Source organism: Hyperolius riggenbachi, chromosome 11, assembly GCF_040937935.1.
Source record: "Hyperolius riggenbachi isolate aHypRig1 chromosome 11, aHypRig1.pri, whole genome shotgun sequence".
Classification (NCBI taxonomy): domain Eukaryota; kingdom Metazoa; phylum Chordata; class Amphibia; order Anura; family Hyperoliidae; genus Hyperolius; species Hyperolius riggenbachi.
In genome coordinates, this window is record NC_090656.1 from 208,064,472 (window position 1) to 208,084,417 (window position 19,946).

General features: G+C 47.0%; 1 protein-coding gene across 1 annotated transcript in view; it reads right to left on the minus strand.

Moving 5' to 3' along the window:
- LOC137537950 (mucin-2-like) overlaps window positions 1–19,946 on the minus strand; it is a 343,213-nt gene that overhangs the window by 264,735 nt on the left and 58,532 nt on the right. The window contains exons 10-15 of the mRNA XM_068259877.1: window positions 19,357–19,490; window positions 19,133–19,239; window positions 12,382–12,491; window positions 10,603–10,728; window positions 8,827–8,935; window positions 1,868–1,914 (exon numbers count right to left, since the gene is read on the minus strand). Of these exons, the coding sequence (XP_068115978.1) occupies window positions 1,868–1,914; window positions 8,827–8,935; window positions 10,603–10,728; window positions 12,382–12,491; window positions 19,133–19,239; window positions 19,357–19,490 (633 nt within the window). The remainder of the gene's footprint in view (window positions 1–1,867; window positions 1,915–8,826; window positions 8,936–10,602; window positions 10,729–12,381; window positions 12,492–19,132; window positions 19,240–19,356; window positions 19,491–19,946) is intronic.

Below are 19,946 nucleotides of genomic sequence, written 5' to 3' on the forward strand. Positions count from 1 at the left end.
TTCATGCAGTAGTAGTGTCTGACTCACACACCTGAAGCAAGCATGCGGGAAATCCAGTCAGAAACCTCTAATCTGCATACTTGTTCCTGGGCTATGGCTTCATAAATTAGAGGAACAGCAGGACAGCCCGGCAACTGGATTTGTTTAAAAGGAAATAAATATGGCAGCCTCCATATCCCTCTCATTTCAAATGTCCTTTTCCACAGACGCACTGCCAGCCACTGCCCACCCTCCGCCCACAGTATGACATCAATGCCCACTTGCCACTGCTTCACAAGACCATAGTGAAGGGAATGTGAATGAGAGATGACATCACACTTCGGGCAAAAAGGGGCAGAGGCTTCACTGTATCCAGGTCAAGCTCTGACGGCAGGATGCAATGGATTGGCGGAAAGTGAGTACAAGCATCCAAGTAAATGTTCTGTAATGAGGGAAGCACTAAAAAGGGGGAACAGAAATGGGTGAAATATAGTATAATAAGGTAAGTGTATTACATCTATCCTGTGTCATATTAAACTCAAGCACATTTTCAGCTGTATACTGTTGCTCTGGTTTCTAATCTGTAGTTACAGCATCTAACATATGAAATTATAATGTTTATAATCCAGCAGTACCCAAAACTAATTATGGATGCTGTAATAGAAATTTACGACTGGAAGCGAAGATAAAAAGTGTAAAGTGGTGGACAAAATACAATTTCCAGTTGGGACTGGTGACACGCTACACTGACAAAAACTGTGCAGGGGACCACAATAAAGTAGGATGGGGGGGGGGGGGAAGGGGGCTGCTGAAGGGGCCCAGTAGCTGGTTTGGAGCCATGGGGCCATTGCCCAATTTGCTCCTACGGAAGCACTGGCTCTATTCATAGCATTACTGGAAACAATTTGTAGCAGAAAGTGGTGGCAAAGTGCTGTGACCGAAAGTGATGGGCGGAGCATGGAAAAAGCTTGCACATTTGTTTCTTTCACTGCACAATTCACTCCCTATCTCTTCCATTTTTATTCTAGATAAAAGTTTTCTCCTAGGAGATAATTTTTCATCTTCTGTTTAAAATAACTTGTCAGCACTCTGCAGTTGCAAAATTATCAAAAAGTAGGTGACAAAGTACCGGCAAAATGATTCTGAGTATTTTCTTGCTTGCTGGTGGCTTAAAAGGAATCCCATGTAATGAAACCCTAACCTTCCCTGCATCATCCTCCTGTTCCTGTGTCCCATGTGTTTTGGCTACTGCGCATGTGATTTTAATCCGAAAACGATCGATTCCGTCGATCTGCCCAGGCGGAAAACTTAGCTCAATCGCCGGCAGGTCGGGAGCGCGTCGTTAGCGGCGTCTGATATGGCAATGACCGACGCAGCAATACAACACCTGTCTGGCCGGCGTGAGACCCCGGGTCACTGCAGTCTCTCACTTCTCTTCACTTCCTGTCCTGTCCTGTGAGAAAGCGAAGTTCAAACAGTAGAGGGCGCTCTACTGTTTGAACTTTCTGCTTGTGGCAGGATGGGACAGGAAGTGAAGCGAAGATGGAGTACGCTGGAAGAAATAAGACTGCGGGGACCCGGGGAGTCGCGCTGGCCAGACAGGTAATGTATAGCGGCTGGCCAGGAGAGCAGGGGCGCAAGGCAGGCGGCAGCGGCAGCTCCACAGGTCCAATTCATGCTGAAATCGATTCAAAATCTGTGTGCAGTGTATGGGCAGCCATTAGATGCCTCTCTGATCAGATTGGATCAGAGAGGGATCTATCTGTTGGTCGATCTGGTGGCAATCAGCTAGTGAATGGCTGCCTTTACACTGCAGGAAACAAAAACCCATTACATCATGATTAGGTGTGATAAGTTGCAGGAATTTTGATTAATCAACTATACTCACCTGGGCAGGTGACATTCGTGCAGATCCATTTCCCTCCACTGCAGGTGCTGGAAGACAAGATGGACCAATCAGAAATCACAAGAAAGATTATATTGTGAGCTGCTTCTTAGTGACGTAACTACAGTTCATGGGGCCCTTAAGCGAAACTTTGATAGGCCCCCCCAATGTTCACACCCTTTCCCTTTCCTCCCCTTAGTGCCCTTCACGGCCTTGGGGCCCATCTCACAAGGGTCATAAAACAAGTGTGGCCATCATGATCTGCACATCCATAACAAGTGTAGCCACAAAAACACCAGATCTGCAGTATAGTCCTGGCACCCTAGACCTTTCGCCCACCATGAACCTACAAACCCCCACCAAGCCGCACCCCAAGTCTACACTACATCTATATTGTCACAACATACATTTGTGAGCTATCAAGCAATGATGACACGTACAGACACACACAATTTATAGAGTAGACTGTACAGTGTACACACACCATGCCCACAGTATACAGTGTATAGTGTACACACACCATGTCCACAGTATACAGTGTATAGTGTACACACACCATGCCCACAGTATACAGTGTATAGTGTACACACACCATGCCCACAGTATACAGTGTATAGTGTACACACACCATGCCCACATTATACAGTGTACAGTGTACACACCATGCCCACAGTATACAGTGTATAGTGTACACACACCATGCCCACATTATACAGTGTATAGTGTACACACACCATGCCCACAGTATACAGTGTATAGTGTACACACACCATGCCCACAGTATACAGTGTATAGTGTACACACACCATGCCCACAGTATACAGTGTACAGTGTACACACACCATGTCCACAGTATACAGTGTATAGTGTACACACACAATGCCCACAGTATACAGTGTATAGTGTACACACACAATGTCCACAGTATACAGTGTATAGTGTACACACACCATGTCAACAGTATACAGTGTATAGTGTACACACACCATGCCCACAGTATACAGTGTATAGTGTACACACACCATTCCCACAGTATACAGTGTATAGTGTACACACACCATGCCCACAGTATACAGTGTATAGTGTACACACACCATGCCCACAGTATACAGTGTATAGTGTACACACACCATGCCCACAGTATACAGTGTATAGTGTACACACACCATGCCCACAGTATACAGTGTATAGTGTACACACACCATGCCCACAGTATACAGTGTATAGTGTACACACACCATGCCCACAGTATACAGTGTATAGTGTACACACACCATGCCCACAGTATACAGTGTATAGTGTACACACACCATGCCCACAGTATACAGTGTATAGTGTACACACACCATGCCCACAGTATACAGTGTATAGTGTACAAACACCATGCCCACAGTATACAGTGTATAGTGTACACACACCATGCCCACAGTATACAGTGTATAGTGTACACACACCATGCCCACAGTATACAGTGTATAGTGTACACACACCATGCCCACAGTATACAGTGTATAGTGTACACACACCATGCCCACAGTATACAGTGTATAGTGTACACACACCATGCCCACAGTATACAGTGTATAGTGTACACACACCATGCCCACAGTATACAGTGTATAGTGTACACACACCATGCCCACAGTATACAGTGTATAGTGTACACACACCATGCCCACAGTATACAGTGTATAGTGTACACACACCATGCCCACAGTATACAGTGTATAGTGTACACACACCATGTCCACAGTATACAGTGTATAGTGTACACACACCATGTCAACAGTATACAGTGTATAGTGTACACACACCATGCCCACAGTATACAGTGTATAGTGTACACACACCATTCCCACAGTATACAGTGTATAGTGTACACACACCATGTCCACAGTATACAGTGTATAGTTTACACACACTATGTCAACAGTATACAGTGTATAGTGTACACACACAATGTCCACAGTATACAGTGTATAGTGTACACACACTATGTCAACAGTATACAGTGTATAGTGTACACACACAATGTCCACAGTATACAGTGTATAGTGTACACACACCATGTCAACAGTATACAGTGTATAGTGTACACACACCATGCCCACAGTATACAGTGTACAGTGTACACACACCATGTCCACAGTATACAGTGTATAGTGTACACACACCATGTCCACAGTATACAGTGTATAGTGTACACACACCATGCCCACAGTATACAGTGTACAGTGTACACACACCATGTCCACAGTATACAGTGTATAGTGTACACACACCATGTCCACAGTATACAGTGTATAGTGTACACACACTATGTCAACAGTATACAGTGTATAGTGTACACACACAATGTCCACAGTATACAGTGTATAGTGTACACACACCATGTCAACAGTATACAGTGTATAGTGTACACACACCATGCCCACAGTATACAGTGTACACACACCATGTCCACAGTATACAGTGTATAGTGTACACACACCATGTCCACAGTATACAGTGTATAGTGTACACACACCATGCCCACAGTATACAGTGTACAGTGTACACACACCATGCCCACAGTATACAGTGTACAGTGTACACACACCATGCCCACAGTATACAGTGTACAGTGTACACACACCATGTCCACAGTATACAGTGTATAGTGTACACACACAATGCCCACAGTATACAGTGTATAGTGTACACACACAATGTCCACAGTATACAGTGTATAGTGTACACACACCATGTCAACAGTATACAGTGTATAGTGTACACACACCATGCCCACAGTATACAGTGTATAGTGTACACACACCATTCCCACAGTATACAGTGTATAGTGTACACACACCATGTCCACAGTATACAGTGTATAGTTTACACACACAATGTCCACAGTATACAGTGTATAGTGTACACACACTATGTCAACAGTATACAGTGTATAGTGTACACACACAATGTCCACAGTATACAGTGTATAGTGTACACACACCATGTCAACAGTATACAGTGTATAGTGTACACACACAATGTCCACAGTATACAGTGTATAGTGTACACACACCATGTCCACAGTATACAGTGTATAGTGTACACACACCATGTCCACAGTATACAGTGTATAGTGTACACACACAATGTCCACAGTATACAGTGTATAGTGTACACACACAATGTCCACAGTATACAGTGTATAGTGTACACACACAATGTCCACAGTATACAGTGTATAGTGTACACACACCATGTCCACAGTATACAGTGTATAGTGTACACACACCATGTCCACAGTATACAGTGTATAGTGCACACACACAAATACTGCCCCTGCCTTCAACAGGTGAAATAAGCTTCCACCAACTGACAAAAGTCTTCCTACAAAAGCAGTGTCCGTTGTATTCTCTGTCAGTCACCCACTGGCAAATACAGAGAAAGTGAGTCCGCAGCCACACAATGCAGTCTCACACAGATTAGCCGCCAGCACAACTATCCCTCTGTAGGTTGTGAATTCTTTCAAAGTACACAAAAAGCCAACTTATTCATTTAACATATAATATTCCAAATGTGGTGGCGCACACACTGAGTTATTTATGGCAAAATATATTTACAAAATAAGTGAAGGAATAGAAAGAAAATGACATGGAACGGCCTCTGCTGTATATATCAAAATAGGGGGAAAATACAACTTCTACCAAATGAGCAGTATCATTTATCTGGGCGCTGGGAGCACAACCTGAAGTAGTACAAATGTCCAATGTCAGAACAAACTACACAGTAAATACAGCAGTTTTATAGGGTTGAAGATGTGGAAAGGACTATGCCCCGCCCCCACCTTCTTCCCCCAACCAATCACATCTGTGGAGAGAAGCATCCCTGGGGTGTAGAAATAATTGTCCCAAAGTAAACAAATGCAAGTTCCAAATGACCAGCACTCTACTCTTTAAAGCGGACCTGAACTTAGAACTTCCTCTCTTCTCTAAAAGATCAGCAACAGCATAATGACCTTTAAATAAAAACAATCCTTTGTTACAGATGATACAAATTCTGCAATAAATCTGCAGTGTGTCTACTTCCTGCTTTCATGGAAGCAGACAAAGGGTTAACATCCTGTGTTTACAAATTACCTGCCGAGGAGTGGACTGCTGAATTTCTGTGCTGACACAGCTGAGAGATCAAATTACACTGTGGATCAAATTACACTTATATGTGGACTCCAGTGCATGATCTGGCATTGTGTGTCTTACTGCTTATTACCTGTAATGTGTTGTCTGTAATTACTATTATCATTGCAGTTGGCTGATGGTGTAATGGTTAAGGGCTCTGCCTCTGACACAGGAGACCAGGGTTCGAATCTCGGCTCTGCCTGTTCAGTAAGCCAGCACTAATTCAGTAGGAGACCTTTGGCAAGTCTCCCTTACACTGCTACTGCCAATAGAGCGCGCCCTAGTGGCTGCTGCTCTGCTCTGGCCAGTGGCATAGCTAAGGAGCTATGGGCCCCGATGCAAGTTTTACATTAGGGCCCCCCAAGCACTCTATACATAACAATTGATATGGTGCACCAAACCTGCCAATGGCAACTACAGTGTCAGAGGTGCAAGAAGGGGATGGGGAGGAGTTTGTTAATGATTACCACTATTCAATGTATCTATAGAAGTGATTATTCTGAGCACAGGACCAACAGAGAGCTAATACTGTAATTGAGGCAGGGCCCTTCGGGGCCCCTCTGGCCCAAGGGCCCCGATGCAGTCGCTACCTCTGCAACCCCTATTGCTACGCCCCTGGCTCTGGCGCTTTGAGTCCGCAAGGAGAAAAGCGCAATATAAATGTTATTTGTCTTGTCTTGTCTAACCTTATTTATTGCAAAACACTGCATAATATGTTGGCGCTATATAAAATCCAATAAATTATAATAATGTACCAAACAAAAATTATGTTAGCATATGAACAAATTAACATTTATTAAAATAGCATAAAAACATACTTTCCCTGGTGCTGTATACACAACATCTGTAAGGCGCTGCAGCGTCGTCACACCCAGCTTACAAATCTCATGCACACAAAAACATGCATACAGAAAAAAGTGGGACAAGGTTGTGTCCAAAAATAAAAATGAGAATATAAAAGTAAGAGTAAAAAGGTAAATGGCGATGCTCTGTTGAAGGGAGGCGGACCTCCTGAAACATGTAAGCGACAGACTGCAAGTGACGTCACGACAAGGAAGTTCCCTGAGATCCAAGCCGTGCAGCGGTGAGAACGGGCGCGCAGCACTCTCACAGTCCAACCGATTGATCCATCTTGCACCACTAAAGGAGTCTTTTACACCTTGCCCTTACCAGTGGAGTGTCTATCGGGGATCTAGCAGCCTCCGCTCAAGTCGTCCAAGGTTACGTGAGTGAATCAGCAGCACAGACTGCCCGACTACCTGAGGTTTTCAAGCCATATTTACTGCATGAACTATGCCATTATTTGCATGAGTACTCACATACAATTAAGTTACTTATTATCATTGCAAACGAGCCATAGTGCATCAGGCTCTGGTTGTATCAATTTGTTTGCACCGAAGAAGATTGCAAGTATATTGCACCCAACTATAGCACTTTAGACTAAGGAAACTTTGAAACCTTCAATTATTTTTGGGTCTTATTTTGCCATTTACCTTTTTACTTTTACTTTTATATTTTTATTTTTGAACACAACCTTGTCCCCCTTTTTCTGTATGCATGTTTTTGTGTGCATGAGATTTGTAAGCTGGGTGTGACGACCCTGCAGCGCCTTACAGATGTTGTGTATATAACAGCACCAGGGAAAGTATGTTTTTATGCTATTTGAATAAATGTTCATTTGTTCATATGCAAAGATTTGTATTGGATTATTACTATAACTATTGAGGTTGAAGCGCAGATTAAGAAAAACTGTTTATCATTTACTTTCTTGACAAGGAAGGGGCTACCCTTGTCTCGCATGCACAGACCTGTCACGCCGGCCGGCGTGATGACGCGAAGTGGGCGGCGTGATGACACATTGCGTCATTAACCAGGAAGAGCCGGCCGACACTGGGCCCGGGTGTCGCCGATAACGGGGGGGGGGGACACGAAGGAGGAGAGGAGCCAGGAGGATGCCGTGGGACCTCGCCGCCTACGGTGAGCTGGAAGAAGTCCCAGGTAAGTGCATTCTTTTAAATTTGGGCACTCCTCGGAGTCCCTTTAAATCTGCAGCTCATATAAGTGTCAATTGGGTGCAGAGATTGTGAATCATTCCCTATTTAAAAATTATGTTAGGACACATTTGGGATTATACTTTTAAAAATACAATTTCAGTAACTACTCTTAGTCACGTAAAAGAAAACTTGAAAGCATTTAAAAGTAAATTTGTTTATGTTTATTTTCATTGCAGAGAGCAGTGGAGGCTTGCTTATCTCTAGTCATTGGCAAAGGCAAGAATCTCCCTGTGCCTATGTCTCCACTCTGCCACCCTACCTTTTCTGCTGAAGTTTCTCAGTAGTTGCCAGGGAGATGTGTCTATTCAGCAGGAGGGGAGACAACTGAATACACAGGCACAGGTAGATTCTTGCCTTTGCCAACGACAAGAGACAATCCAGCTTCTACTGGTCTCAGCAGTGGAAGGAAATAATTTTACCTACAGGGAATACTTGGGAATTCTTTCAAATGTTCTTTTATGTAACTAAGAGTAGTTACATAAAATTAATTTAATTTTCGTTTTGGGAGTATAATCCCACTTTAAAGGATTACACTTGCCACTAACATTTGAAGCATTAATCTCATGCTTCCTGCCAGCTGTCAAGGATGATGCCCACAGTGCCAATTTACAGGGTAGACTGCCACCACCTACACTTTGCTAGATAACTGGTCTGCCGGGTAACAATCCACACACATGTCTGTAGTATCTGCTGGGGAAAGCTGGGACAAAATTACACATCAAGAGCAGGACTAGACACTGACCAGTTGTTACACTGTTCCCGGACTACGGAGGCAGCAGGGTAAGGGATGCCATGGAAATCACAGGGGCATTCAGAGGGATGGACACAGCTGCCATTTTCATAGATCATACCTGTACAGGAGACATAGAATGGAGTTTATAAAATAAGGTTTTATGTAAATATAGGGATGGACAATAAGGTACAAATTATTTCAAGTTGATGCAGAATTATGCAATGTTTCTATACAAATGTATGCAGCTTAAAAATGTACCAATCAAATATTATCTCAGCAGTATTTGATTGGTTCATGTTCAAGGTGCATAAATTTGCATACAAAATGTACATAATGCTGCATCAACTTGAAATGATTTGCATCTCATTGACCATCACTATGTACTGTATGTACACGCAGATCCACCCACAAAGAGATGAGACTATGCAGTTCACAGAATTCTACATTTTGGCTTTCACACCAGAATTTTACAAGTCACTGAATTCTGACATCTAAATTCCAGAAGTTATGTAAAATTACATTCATTTATGTAGAAACTAATTTTTTTTTGTTTGTTTTTTGCGCTTATTGTGAAAAAAAATGTCTACTGTGCATGTGCAGGGACTATATCCAAACTATATCCAAACTATATCCAAAAACGCAAAGATTTTATGTGAAAAAAAATTCTAATTTAAATTATAACCTATTGTGAACATATTTTTTTTTACAATTCACACTAACTATATTTTCATATTAAGCATAAGGTTAAGGAGACACTGTAACCAAAAAAAATCCTGGATCCTAATGAGGCTTCCTCCATCCTCTTAAAGGAGAACTGTAGTGAGAGGTATATGGAGGGTGCCATATTGTTTTTCTTTTAAGCAATACCAGTTGCCTGGCTTTCCTGCTGATCCTCTGCCTCTAATACTTTTAGCCATAGACCCTGAACAAGCATACAGCAGATCAGGTGTTTCTGACATTTTTGTCAGATCTGACAAGATTAGCTGCATGCTTGTTTCTGGTGTGATTCAGCCACTACTGCAGGCAGATAGCTCAGCAGAGCTGCCAGGCAACTGGTGTTGCTTAAAAGGAAATCAATATGGCAGCCTCCATATACCTCTAACTACAGTTTTCCTTTAAGCCTCAGCAATCCAGCGCTGTCAGCCCCGGAAAATACAGCTAACAAGGATATCGGGTGTGGTGCAGTTGCACCTGTAATACTGTATATTTAAATCTAGTCTTTCCTGTTTCATTGTCTCTGCTCCATGACACCTTAATTGAAGTATGCCAGAGCTCAAATCTATAAGCAATTGACCCTTTTTATCTCGTTCCTGCTCTCAGTAGCCATTTACTGACAGGATTCGTATCGCTTGCTATGCTACTCTGATAAGGCATGGTAACTTTGATTCATAAAGCCGTGCTAACTTGTAGCGCGGCTATGCTTCACGCAAACGTTTGTTATAGCTTTATAGCGCGGACGTGCTACGGGTTAGCACAGCTTTGTGAATCAACCACAAGGAGTGTTATCTCTGATAAGTAGTGTTAACTCGGATAAGGCATGCTATTTGTCTTAGTGAATCAAGCCCCTGATGTTTACCGCTTTCAGGCAGAGAAAAAAAGGGACACTGCATAGTGATTTGTGTGCTTGGCACTGTACATACAGATGTCTGTCTCATCATGTCACATGTCACCTCGGATGTCCTTTAAATATGCTGGCACTAAATGACATTCAGAAAATGTAGGTGAATTCAGCAATTCTGGCCATCCCTAAACACACTAACACACAAAATGGAAAAGAGGGGTCACCTTCCGAGCAGTAACAGCCATCTACGCAGGAGATCTCGCTGTCGATGCACTGCTTCCTCTGCTGGCAGGAGTTGGGACAGCAGGCAATACACTCATTGTACACAAGATCAGCATCACACGGTACCGCTGTGAAAAGATCAGGTGCTTTAATCAATACATATAGAAGAATTAGCAATCTAGCACTATGGCCCAGTGCACACCAAAAACCGCTAGCAGATCCGCAAAATGCTAGCAGATTTTGAAACGCTTTTTCTTATTTTTCTGCAGCGTTTCAGCTAGCGTTTTGCGGTTTTGTGTAGCGTTTTTGGTGTAGTAGATATCATGTATTGTTACTGAACAGCTACTGTAACAAAAAACGCCTGGCAAACCGCTCTGAAGTGCCGTTTTTCAGAGCGGTTTGCGGTTTTCCTATACTTAACATTGAGGCAGAAACGCATCCGCAATCCAAAATCTGCTGCAGCCCGGGAGTATGCGTTTCTGCAAAACGCCTCCCGCTCTGGTGTGCACCAGCCCATTGAAATACATTACCCAAGCGGATCCGCTCCCGCAAGCGGATCGCAAACCGCAGCGGAAACGCTCTGGTGTGCACTAGGCCTATGTGGGCATTTAGGGCTCTAGAAACAGCTATACAAATGGGACTCCAAGATCCATCCCTGTGGACCCTGACTGCACCCCCTGCATTGTGTACATGAATTTCGGGGCGCCATGGAAAATTGGGCGGTGGTACCTAGCCCCCCCTGGTTGGTACCTAACCCTAACCACCCCCCTGGTGGTGCCTAACCCCCCCCAGTGGTAACTAACCCTAACTCTCCCTGGTGGTGCCTAACTCTATCCCCCCCCCCCCCGGTGGTGCCTAACCCTAACCCCCCCTGGTGTTGCCTAACCCCTCCTGCCAGTGCCTAACTTCAACCCCCCCCCCCCCCGGTGGTGCCAAAATCTAAACCCCCCTGGTGGTGCCTAGTTCTAACCTCCCCTGCTGGTGCCTAACCCTAACCACCCCAGGTGATGCCTAACTCTAGCCCCCTTCTGGTGGTACCTAACCCTAACCCCCCTGGTGGTCCCTAACCCCCCCTGCTGGTGCCCAACCCTAACCCTCTGGTGGTGCCTAACTCTAACCTACCCTGGTGGTGCCTAACTCTAACCCCCCATGGTGGTGCCTAACTCTAACCCCTACCTGGTGGTGCCTAACCCCCCCCCCCTCCCGGTGGTGCCCAACCCTAACCACCCCCATGGTGGTGCCCAACCCTAACCACCCCCCTGGTGGCGCTTAACCCTAACGTCCCTGGTGGTGCCTAACTCTAACCCCCTCCTGGTGGTGCCTAACTCCCCCCCCCCCCCCGGTGGTGCCCAACCCTAACCACCCCCATGGTGGTGCCCAGCCCTAACCACCCCCCTGGTGGTGCTTAACCCTAACGTCCCTGGTGGTGCCTAACTCTAATCCCTCCCCCCCCCCACCGGTGGTGCCTAACCCTAACCTCCCCTGGTGGTGCCTAACCTTAACCCCCCCCCCCCCCCCCTGGTGGTGCCTAACCCCCCTGGTGGTGCCTAACCCTAACCCAACCAATTTGTACAGAAGTCACATGCGCTCGATTTGCCAGATACTGGCACTGAAGCCAGAGACAAGAAAGTCTCCAGAAATGTATTACTACTTATTGGTATTCAGCACAAGTAATTCACAGGAACATTCTTAATTATTTAATTATTTTAATTCTCACTTTTCCTTATTGTTAGTCATAAGTGACTGGTAACATTACAATCATACAGACATAACTGGCATACCACATTGCTTGTATGTCTCTCGCCAGCTATGGAGAGGGTGACCAGCGTGAGAACAGGAGCGGGCATACTCCGTCAGGGCTCGGCACCAGGTGTCAATGTCACAATCCGACCTGAGGAAAGAGGAAATATGCAGAACAACTCAAATGTGCCAAGCTCTGAGCTTACCAGTCATCTGCAGAGGGGACAGGGTACAATCTGTGAGGGGACAGGGTACAATCCGTATGGTGCATGGGCAGACACTACACTACAGTGGACACTGGTGCACAGAATTCACTATCAGCCGACAGTGCACCCATGTGTATACAGCTCACTATCAGCAGACAGCGCACCCTCATGTATGCAGCTCACTATCAGCAGACAGTGCACCCTCATGTATACAGCTCACTATCAGCAGACAGTGCACCCTCATATATGCAGCTCACTATCAGCAGACAGTGCACCCTCATGTATACAGCTCACTATCAGCAGACAGTGCACCCTCATGTATACAGCTCACTATCAGCAGGCAGCGCACCCTCGTGTATACAGCTCACTATCAGCAGACAGTGCACCCTCATATATGCAGCTCACTATCAGCAGACAGTGCACCCTCATGTATACAGCTCACTATCAGCAGACAGTGCACCCTCATGTATACAGCTCACTATCAGCAGGCAGCGCACCCTCGTGTATACAGCTCACTATCAGCAGACAGTGCACCCTCATGTATACAGCTCACTATCAGCAGGCAGCGCACCCTCGTGTATACAGCTCACTATCAGCAGACAGTGCACCCTCATGTATAAAGCTCACTATCAGTAGACAGTGCACTCTCACATATACAGCTCACAATCAGCAGACAGTGCACCCTCGTGTATACAGCTCACTATCAGCAGACAGTGCACCCTCATGTATACAGCTCACTATCAGCAGACAGTGCACTCTCATGTATACAGCTCACTATCAGCAGATACTGCACCCTCTTGCACATATATGACACAACTAGCAGAGACTGCCCCATCCTGCACAGAGCTCACTTTCAGCATACACTTGCCTCCTCAACACAGCTCACTCTGAACAGATTCTGGACCTTCAGCCAAAAGCTCACTATCTGCAGACACTGCACCCTCCTGCATAAAACTAACTGCCAGCATACACTGCACTCTCCTGCACATATGTCAACACTAGCAGATACTGTCTTCTGCACAGAGCTCACTATCAACAAACACTGCACCCTTCTGTACAGGGCTCACTATTAAAAAACACTGCACCCTCCAGCATAGAGCTCACTATCAACAAATACTACACCTTCCTGCACAGAGCTCACTATCAGCAAACACTGCACCTTCCTGCATACACCTCACCATTAGCAGACACTGCACCCTCCTGCACAGAGCTCCCTATCAGCAGACACTGCACCCTCCTGCATAAAATGAACTGCCAGCATACACTGCACTCTCCTGAACATATGTCAAAACTAGCAGATACTGCCCCCTTCTACACAAAGCTCACTATTAACAAACACTGCACCCTTCTGCACAGACTCAGAGCTCACTATCAGCAAACACTGCACCCTCCTGCACATAGCTCACTATCAGCAAATACTGCACCCTTCTGCACAGAGCTCCCTATCAGCAGACACTGCACCCTCCTGCACAGAGCTCCCTATCAGCAGACACTGCACCCTCCTGCACAGAACTCACTATCAGCAGACACTGCACCCTCCTGCACAGAGCTCACTATCAGCAAACACTGCACCCTCCTGCACAGAGCTCACTATCAGCAAACACTGCACCATCCTGCACAGAGCTCACTATCAGCAGACACTGCACCCTCCTGCACAGAGCTCACTATCAGCAGACACTGCACCCTCCTGCACAGAGCTCCCTATCAGCAAACACTGCACCCTCCAGCACAGAGCTTCCTATCAGCAGACACTGCACCCTCATGCACAGAGCTCCCTATCAGCAAACACTGCACCCTCCAGCACAGAGCTCCCTATCAGCAGACACCTCACCCTCCTGCATACAGGTCACTATCAGCAAACACTGCACCCTCCTGCACAGAGCTCACTATCAGTAAACACTGCACCCTCCTGCATACACCTTACCATCAGCAGACACTTCACCCTCCTGCACAGAGCTTCCTATCAGCAGACACTGCACCCTCCTGCATACAGCTCACTATCAGCAAACACTGCACCCTCCAGCACAGAGCTCCCTATCAGCAGACACTGCACCCTCCTGCACAGAGCTCCCTATCAGCAGACACTGCACCCTCCTGCACAGAGCTCACTATCAGCAAACACTGCACCCTCCTGCACAGAGCTCACTATCAGCAGACACTGCACCCTCCTGCACAGAGCTCACTATCAGCAGACACTGCACCCTCCTGCACAGAGCTCACTATCAGCAAACACTGCACCCTCCTGCACAGAGCTCACTATCAGCAGACACTGCACCCTCCTGCATACAGCTCACTATCAGCAAACACTGCACCCTCCTGCACAGAGCTCACTATCAGCAAACACTGCACCATCCTGCACAGAGCTCACTATCAGCAGACACTGCACCCTCCTGCACAGAGCTCACTATCAGCAGACAGCGCACCCTCATATATGCAGCTCACTATCAGCAGACAGTGCACCCTCATGTATACAGCTCACTATCAGCAGACAGTGCACCCTCATGTATACAGCTCACTATCAGCAGGCAGCGCACCCTCGTGTATACAGCTCACTATTAGCAGACAGTGCACCCTCATGTATACAGCTCACTATCAGCAGGCAGCGCACCCTCGTGTATACAGCTCACTATTAGCAGACAGTGCACCCTCATGTATAAAGCTCACTATCAGTAGACAGTGCACTCTCACATATACAGCTCACAATCAGCAGACAGTGCACTCTCGTGTATACATCTCACTATCAGCTGACAGTGCACCCTCATGTATACAGCTCACCATCAGCAGACAGTGCACTCTCATGTATACAGCTCACTATCAGCAGATACTGAACCCTCTTGCACATATATGACACAACTAGCAGAGACTGCACCATCCTGCACAGAGCTCACTTTCAGCATACACTTGCCTCCTCAACACAGCTCACTCTGAACAGATTCTGGACCTTCAGCCAAAAGCTCACTATCTGCAGACACTGCACCCTCCTGCATAAAACTAACTGCCAGCATACACTGCACTCTCCTGCACATATGTCAACACTAGCAGATACTGTCTTCTGCACAGAGCTCACTATCAGCAAACACTGCACCCTCCTGCACAGAGCTCACTATCAGCAAACAATGCACCATCCTGCACAGAGCTCACTATCAGCAGACACTGCACCCTCCTGCACAGAGCTCACTATCAGCAGACACTGCACCCTCCTGCACAGAGCTCACTATCAGCAAACACTGCACCCTCCTGCACAGAGCTCACTATCAGCAGACACTGCACCCTCCTGCATACAGCTCACTATCAGCAAACACTGCACCCTCCTGCACAGAGCTCACTATCAGCAAACACTGCACCCTCCTGCACAGAGCTCACTATCAGCAGACAGCGCACCCTCATATATGCAGCTCACTATCAGCAGACAGTGCACCCTCATGTATACAGCTCACTATCAGCAGACAGTGCACCCTCATATATGCAGCTCACTATCAGCAGACAGTGCACCCTCATGTATACAGCTCACTATCAGCAGACAGTGCACCCTCATGTATACAGCTCACTATCAGCAGGCAGCGCACCCTCGTGTATACAGCTCACTATCAGCAGACAGTGCACCCTCATGTATACAGCTCACTATCAGCAGGCAGCGCACCCTCGTGTATACAGCTCACTATCAGCAGACAGTGCACCCTCATGTATAAAGCTCACTATCAGTAGACAGTGCACTCTCACATATACAGCTCACAATAAGCAGACAGTGCACTCTCGTGTATACATCTCACTATCAGCAGACAGTGCACCCTCATGTATACAGCTCACTATCAGCAGACAGTGCACTCTCATGTATACAGCTCACTATCAGCAGATACTGCACCCTCTTGCACATATATGACACAACTAGCAGAGACTGCACCATCCTGCACAGAGCTCACTTTCAGCATACACTTGCCTCCTCAACACAGCTCACTCTGAACAGATTCTGGACCTTCAGCCAAAAGCTCACTATCTGCAGACACTGCACCCTCCTGCATAAAACTAACTGCCAGCATACACTGCACTCTCCTGCACATATGTCAACACTAGCAGATACTGTGTTCTGCACAGAGCTCACTATCAACAAACACTGCACCCTTCTGTACAGGGCTCACTATTAAAAAACACTGCACCCTCCAGCATAGAGCTCACTATCAACAAATACTACACCTTCCTGCACAGAGCTCACTATCAGCAAACACTGCACCTTCCTGCATACACCTCACCATTAGCAGACACTGCACCCTCCTGCACAGAGCTCCCTATCAGCAGACACTGCACCCTCCTGCATAAAATGAACTGCCAGCATACACTGCACTCTCCTGCACATATGTCAAAACTAGCAGATACTGCCCCCTTCTACACAAAGCTCACTATTAACAAACACTGCACCCTTCTGCACAGACTCAGAGCTCACTATCAGCAAACACTGCACCCTCCTGCACATAGCTCACTATCAGCAAATACTGCACCCTTCTGCACAGAGCTCCCTATCAGCAGACACTGCACCCTCCTGCACAGAGCTCCCTATCAGCAGACACTGCACCCTCCTGCACAGAACTCACTATCAGCAAACACTGCACCCTCCTGCACATAGCTCACTATCAGCAAATACTGCACCCTCCTGCACAGAGCTCCCTATCAGCAGACACTGCACCCTCCTGCACAGAGCTCCCTATCAGCAGACACTGCACCCTCCTGCACAGAACTCACTATCAGCAGACACTGCACCCTCCTGCACAGAGCTCACTATCAGCAAACACTGCACCCTCCTGCACAGAGCTCACTATCAGCAAACACTGCACCATCCTGCACAGAGCTCACTATCAGCAGACACTGCACCCTCCTGCACAGAGCTCACTATCAGCAGACACTGCACCCTCCTGCACAGAGCTCCCTATCAGCAAACACTGCACCCTCCAGCACAGAGCTTCCTATCAGCAGACACTGCACCCTCCTGCACAGAGCTCCCTATCAGCAAACACTGCACCTTCCAGCACAGAGCTCCCTATCAGCAGACACCTCACCCTACTGCATACAGGTCACTATCAGCAAACACTGCACCCTCCTGCACAGAGCTCACTATCAGTAAACACTGCACCCTCCTGCATACACCTTACCATCAGCAGACACTTCACCCTCCTGCACAGAGCTTCCTATCAGCAGACACTGCACCCTCCTGCATACAGCTCACTATTAGCAAACACTGCACCCTCCAGCACAGAGCTCCCTATCAGCAGACACCTCACCCTCCTGCATACAGGTCACTATCAGCAGACACTGCACCCTCCTGCACAGAGCTCACTATCAGCAAACACTGCACCCTCCTGCACAGAGCTCACTATCAGTAAACACTGCACCATCCTGCACAGAGCTCACTATCAGCAGACACTGCACCCTCCTGCACAGAGCTCACTATCAGCAGACACTGCACCCTCCTGCACAGAGCTCACTATCAGCAAACACTGCACCCTCCTGCACAGAGCTCACTATCAGCAGACACTGCACCCTCCTGCATACAGCTCACTATCAGCAAACACTGCACCCTCCTGCACAGAGCTCCCTATCAGCAAACACTGCACCCTCCTCCACAGAGCTCCCTATAAGCAAACACTGCAACCTCCTGCAGAGAGCTCACTATCAGCAGACACTGCACCCTCCTGCACAGAGCTCACTATCAGCAGACACTGCACCCTCCTGCACAGAGCTCACTATCAGCAGACACTGCACCCTCCTGCATACAGCTCACTATCAGCAGACACTGCACCCTCCTCCACAGAGCTCCCTATCAGCAAACACTGCACCATCCTGCACAGAGCTCACTATCAGCAGACACTGCACCCTCCTGCACAGAGCTCCCTATCAGCAAACACTGCAACCTCCAGCAGAGAGCTCACTATCAGCAGACACTGCACCCTCCTCCACAGAGCTCCCTATAAGCAAACACTGCAACCTCCTGCAGAGAGCTCACTATCAGCAAATACTGCACCCTCCTGCACAGAGCTCACTATCAGCAGACACTGCACCCTCCTGCGCAGAGCTCACTATCAGCAGACACTTCACCCTCCTGCATACAGCTCACTATCAGCAGACACTGCACCCTCCTGCACAGAGCTTACTATCAGCAGACACTGCACCCTCCTGCATACAGCTCACTATCAGCAGACACTGCACCCTCCTGCGCAGAGCTCACTATCAGCAGACACTTCACCCTCCTGCACAGAGCTCACTATCAGCAAACACTGCACCCTCCAGCACAGAGCTCCCTATCAGCAGACACTGCACCCTCCTGCACAGAGCTCCCTATCAGCAGACACTGCACCCTCCTGCACAGAGCTCACTATCAGCAAACACTGCACCCTCCTGCACAGAGCTCACTATCAGCAAACACTGCACCCTCCTGCGCAGAGCTCACTATCAGCAGACACTTCACCCTCCTGCACAGAGCTCACTATCAGCAAACACTGCAACCTCCTGCAGAGAGCTCACTATCACCACACATTGCACCCTCCAGCACAGAGCTCAGTGACAGGTAAAAGCAGCCCACTATGCTAATGATACTTACATGCAGAGGTCAGATACACAGCTTGCCATGAAGGGGAACGGACTCACCAAGTCGTGGCAGCTGAGGAACGGGTGGTTAAGCAGTGCAGAACAAAGAGACTGAGACGTCTAGAGAGAAAGGTGAAGGTCAATGCATGGAAATGCCCTTCCAGACTACTTCCCCCACCATTCCGACCATAATCCAGGCTGATGTATGACTACACCTGTCCTAGCAACCTGATGTACCTGCTTCACATCCAGACTGGACCTGGCACATGCTGGCTCGTACAGGAATGGTGTCGGCTGTTGTGCTGCGGATTTATGGGGTAGATCTTCCCTCCAACTGTTTACAAACTCTTCAATGTTTTCGGTCAGTTTTCCTGAAAAGGATTATGGAGAGATGACATTAGTTGCTGTGATGTTCATGCATCTGGCCTGTAGATGGCACTGTTGTGTGTGTTTAATTCATAGCATTATCTAGACTGCTGTGGGTTGTTGGTTCCTGATTCCCTAGCTGGAGACACAGAGAAAAGCCACTGTTTATGTAGAGGGCTGGTGAATCCAGTAAATAGACCTAATTTCAGTTATTCTGCATCTGTGACTACTGAACACAACAGCTGTCTCACCTCTACCTCAGTGCTTCTATTATATGAAATACATAAGACAAGAAATGGCAAAATGATATCCTCCATGATTATCAGATGCAAGATGAGGGGTTCAAGTTTTTATGGTAATGGATTAACAATTACATAGCTCCTAACTGTCCCTCTTTTGGTGGGACAGTTCCTACTAGAGAAGGTAAGACACTTGATCACTGTTACACTACGACTAAGCTG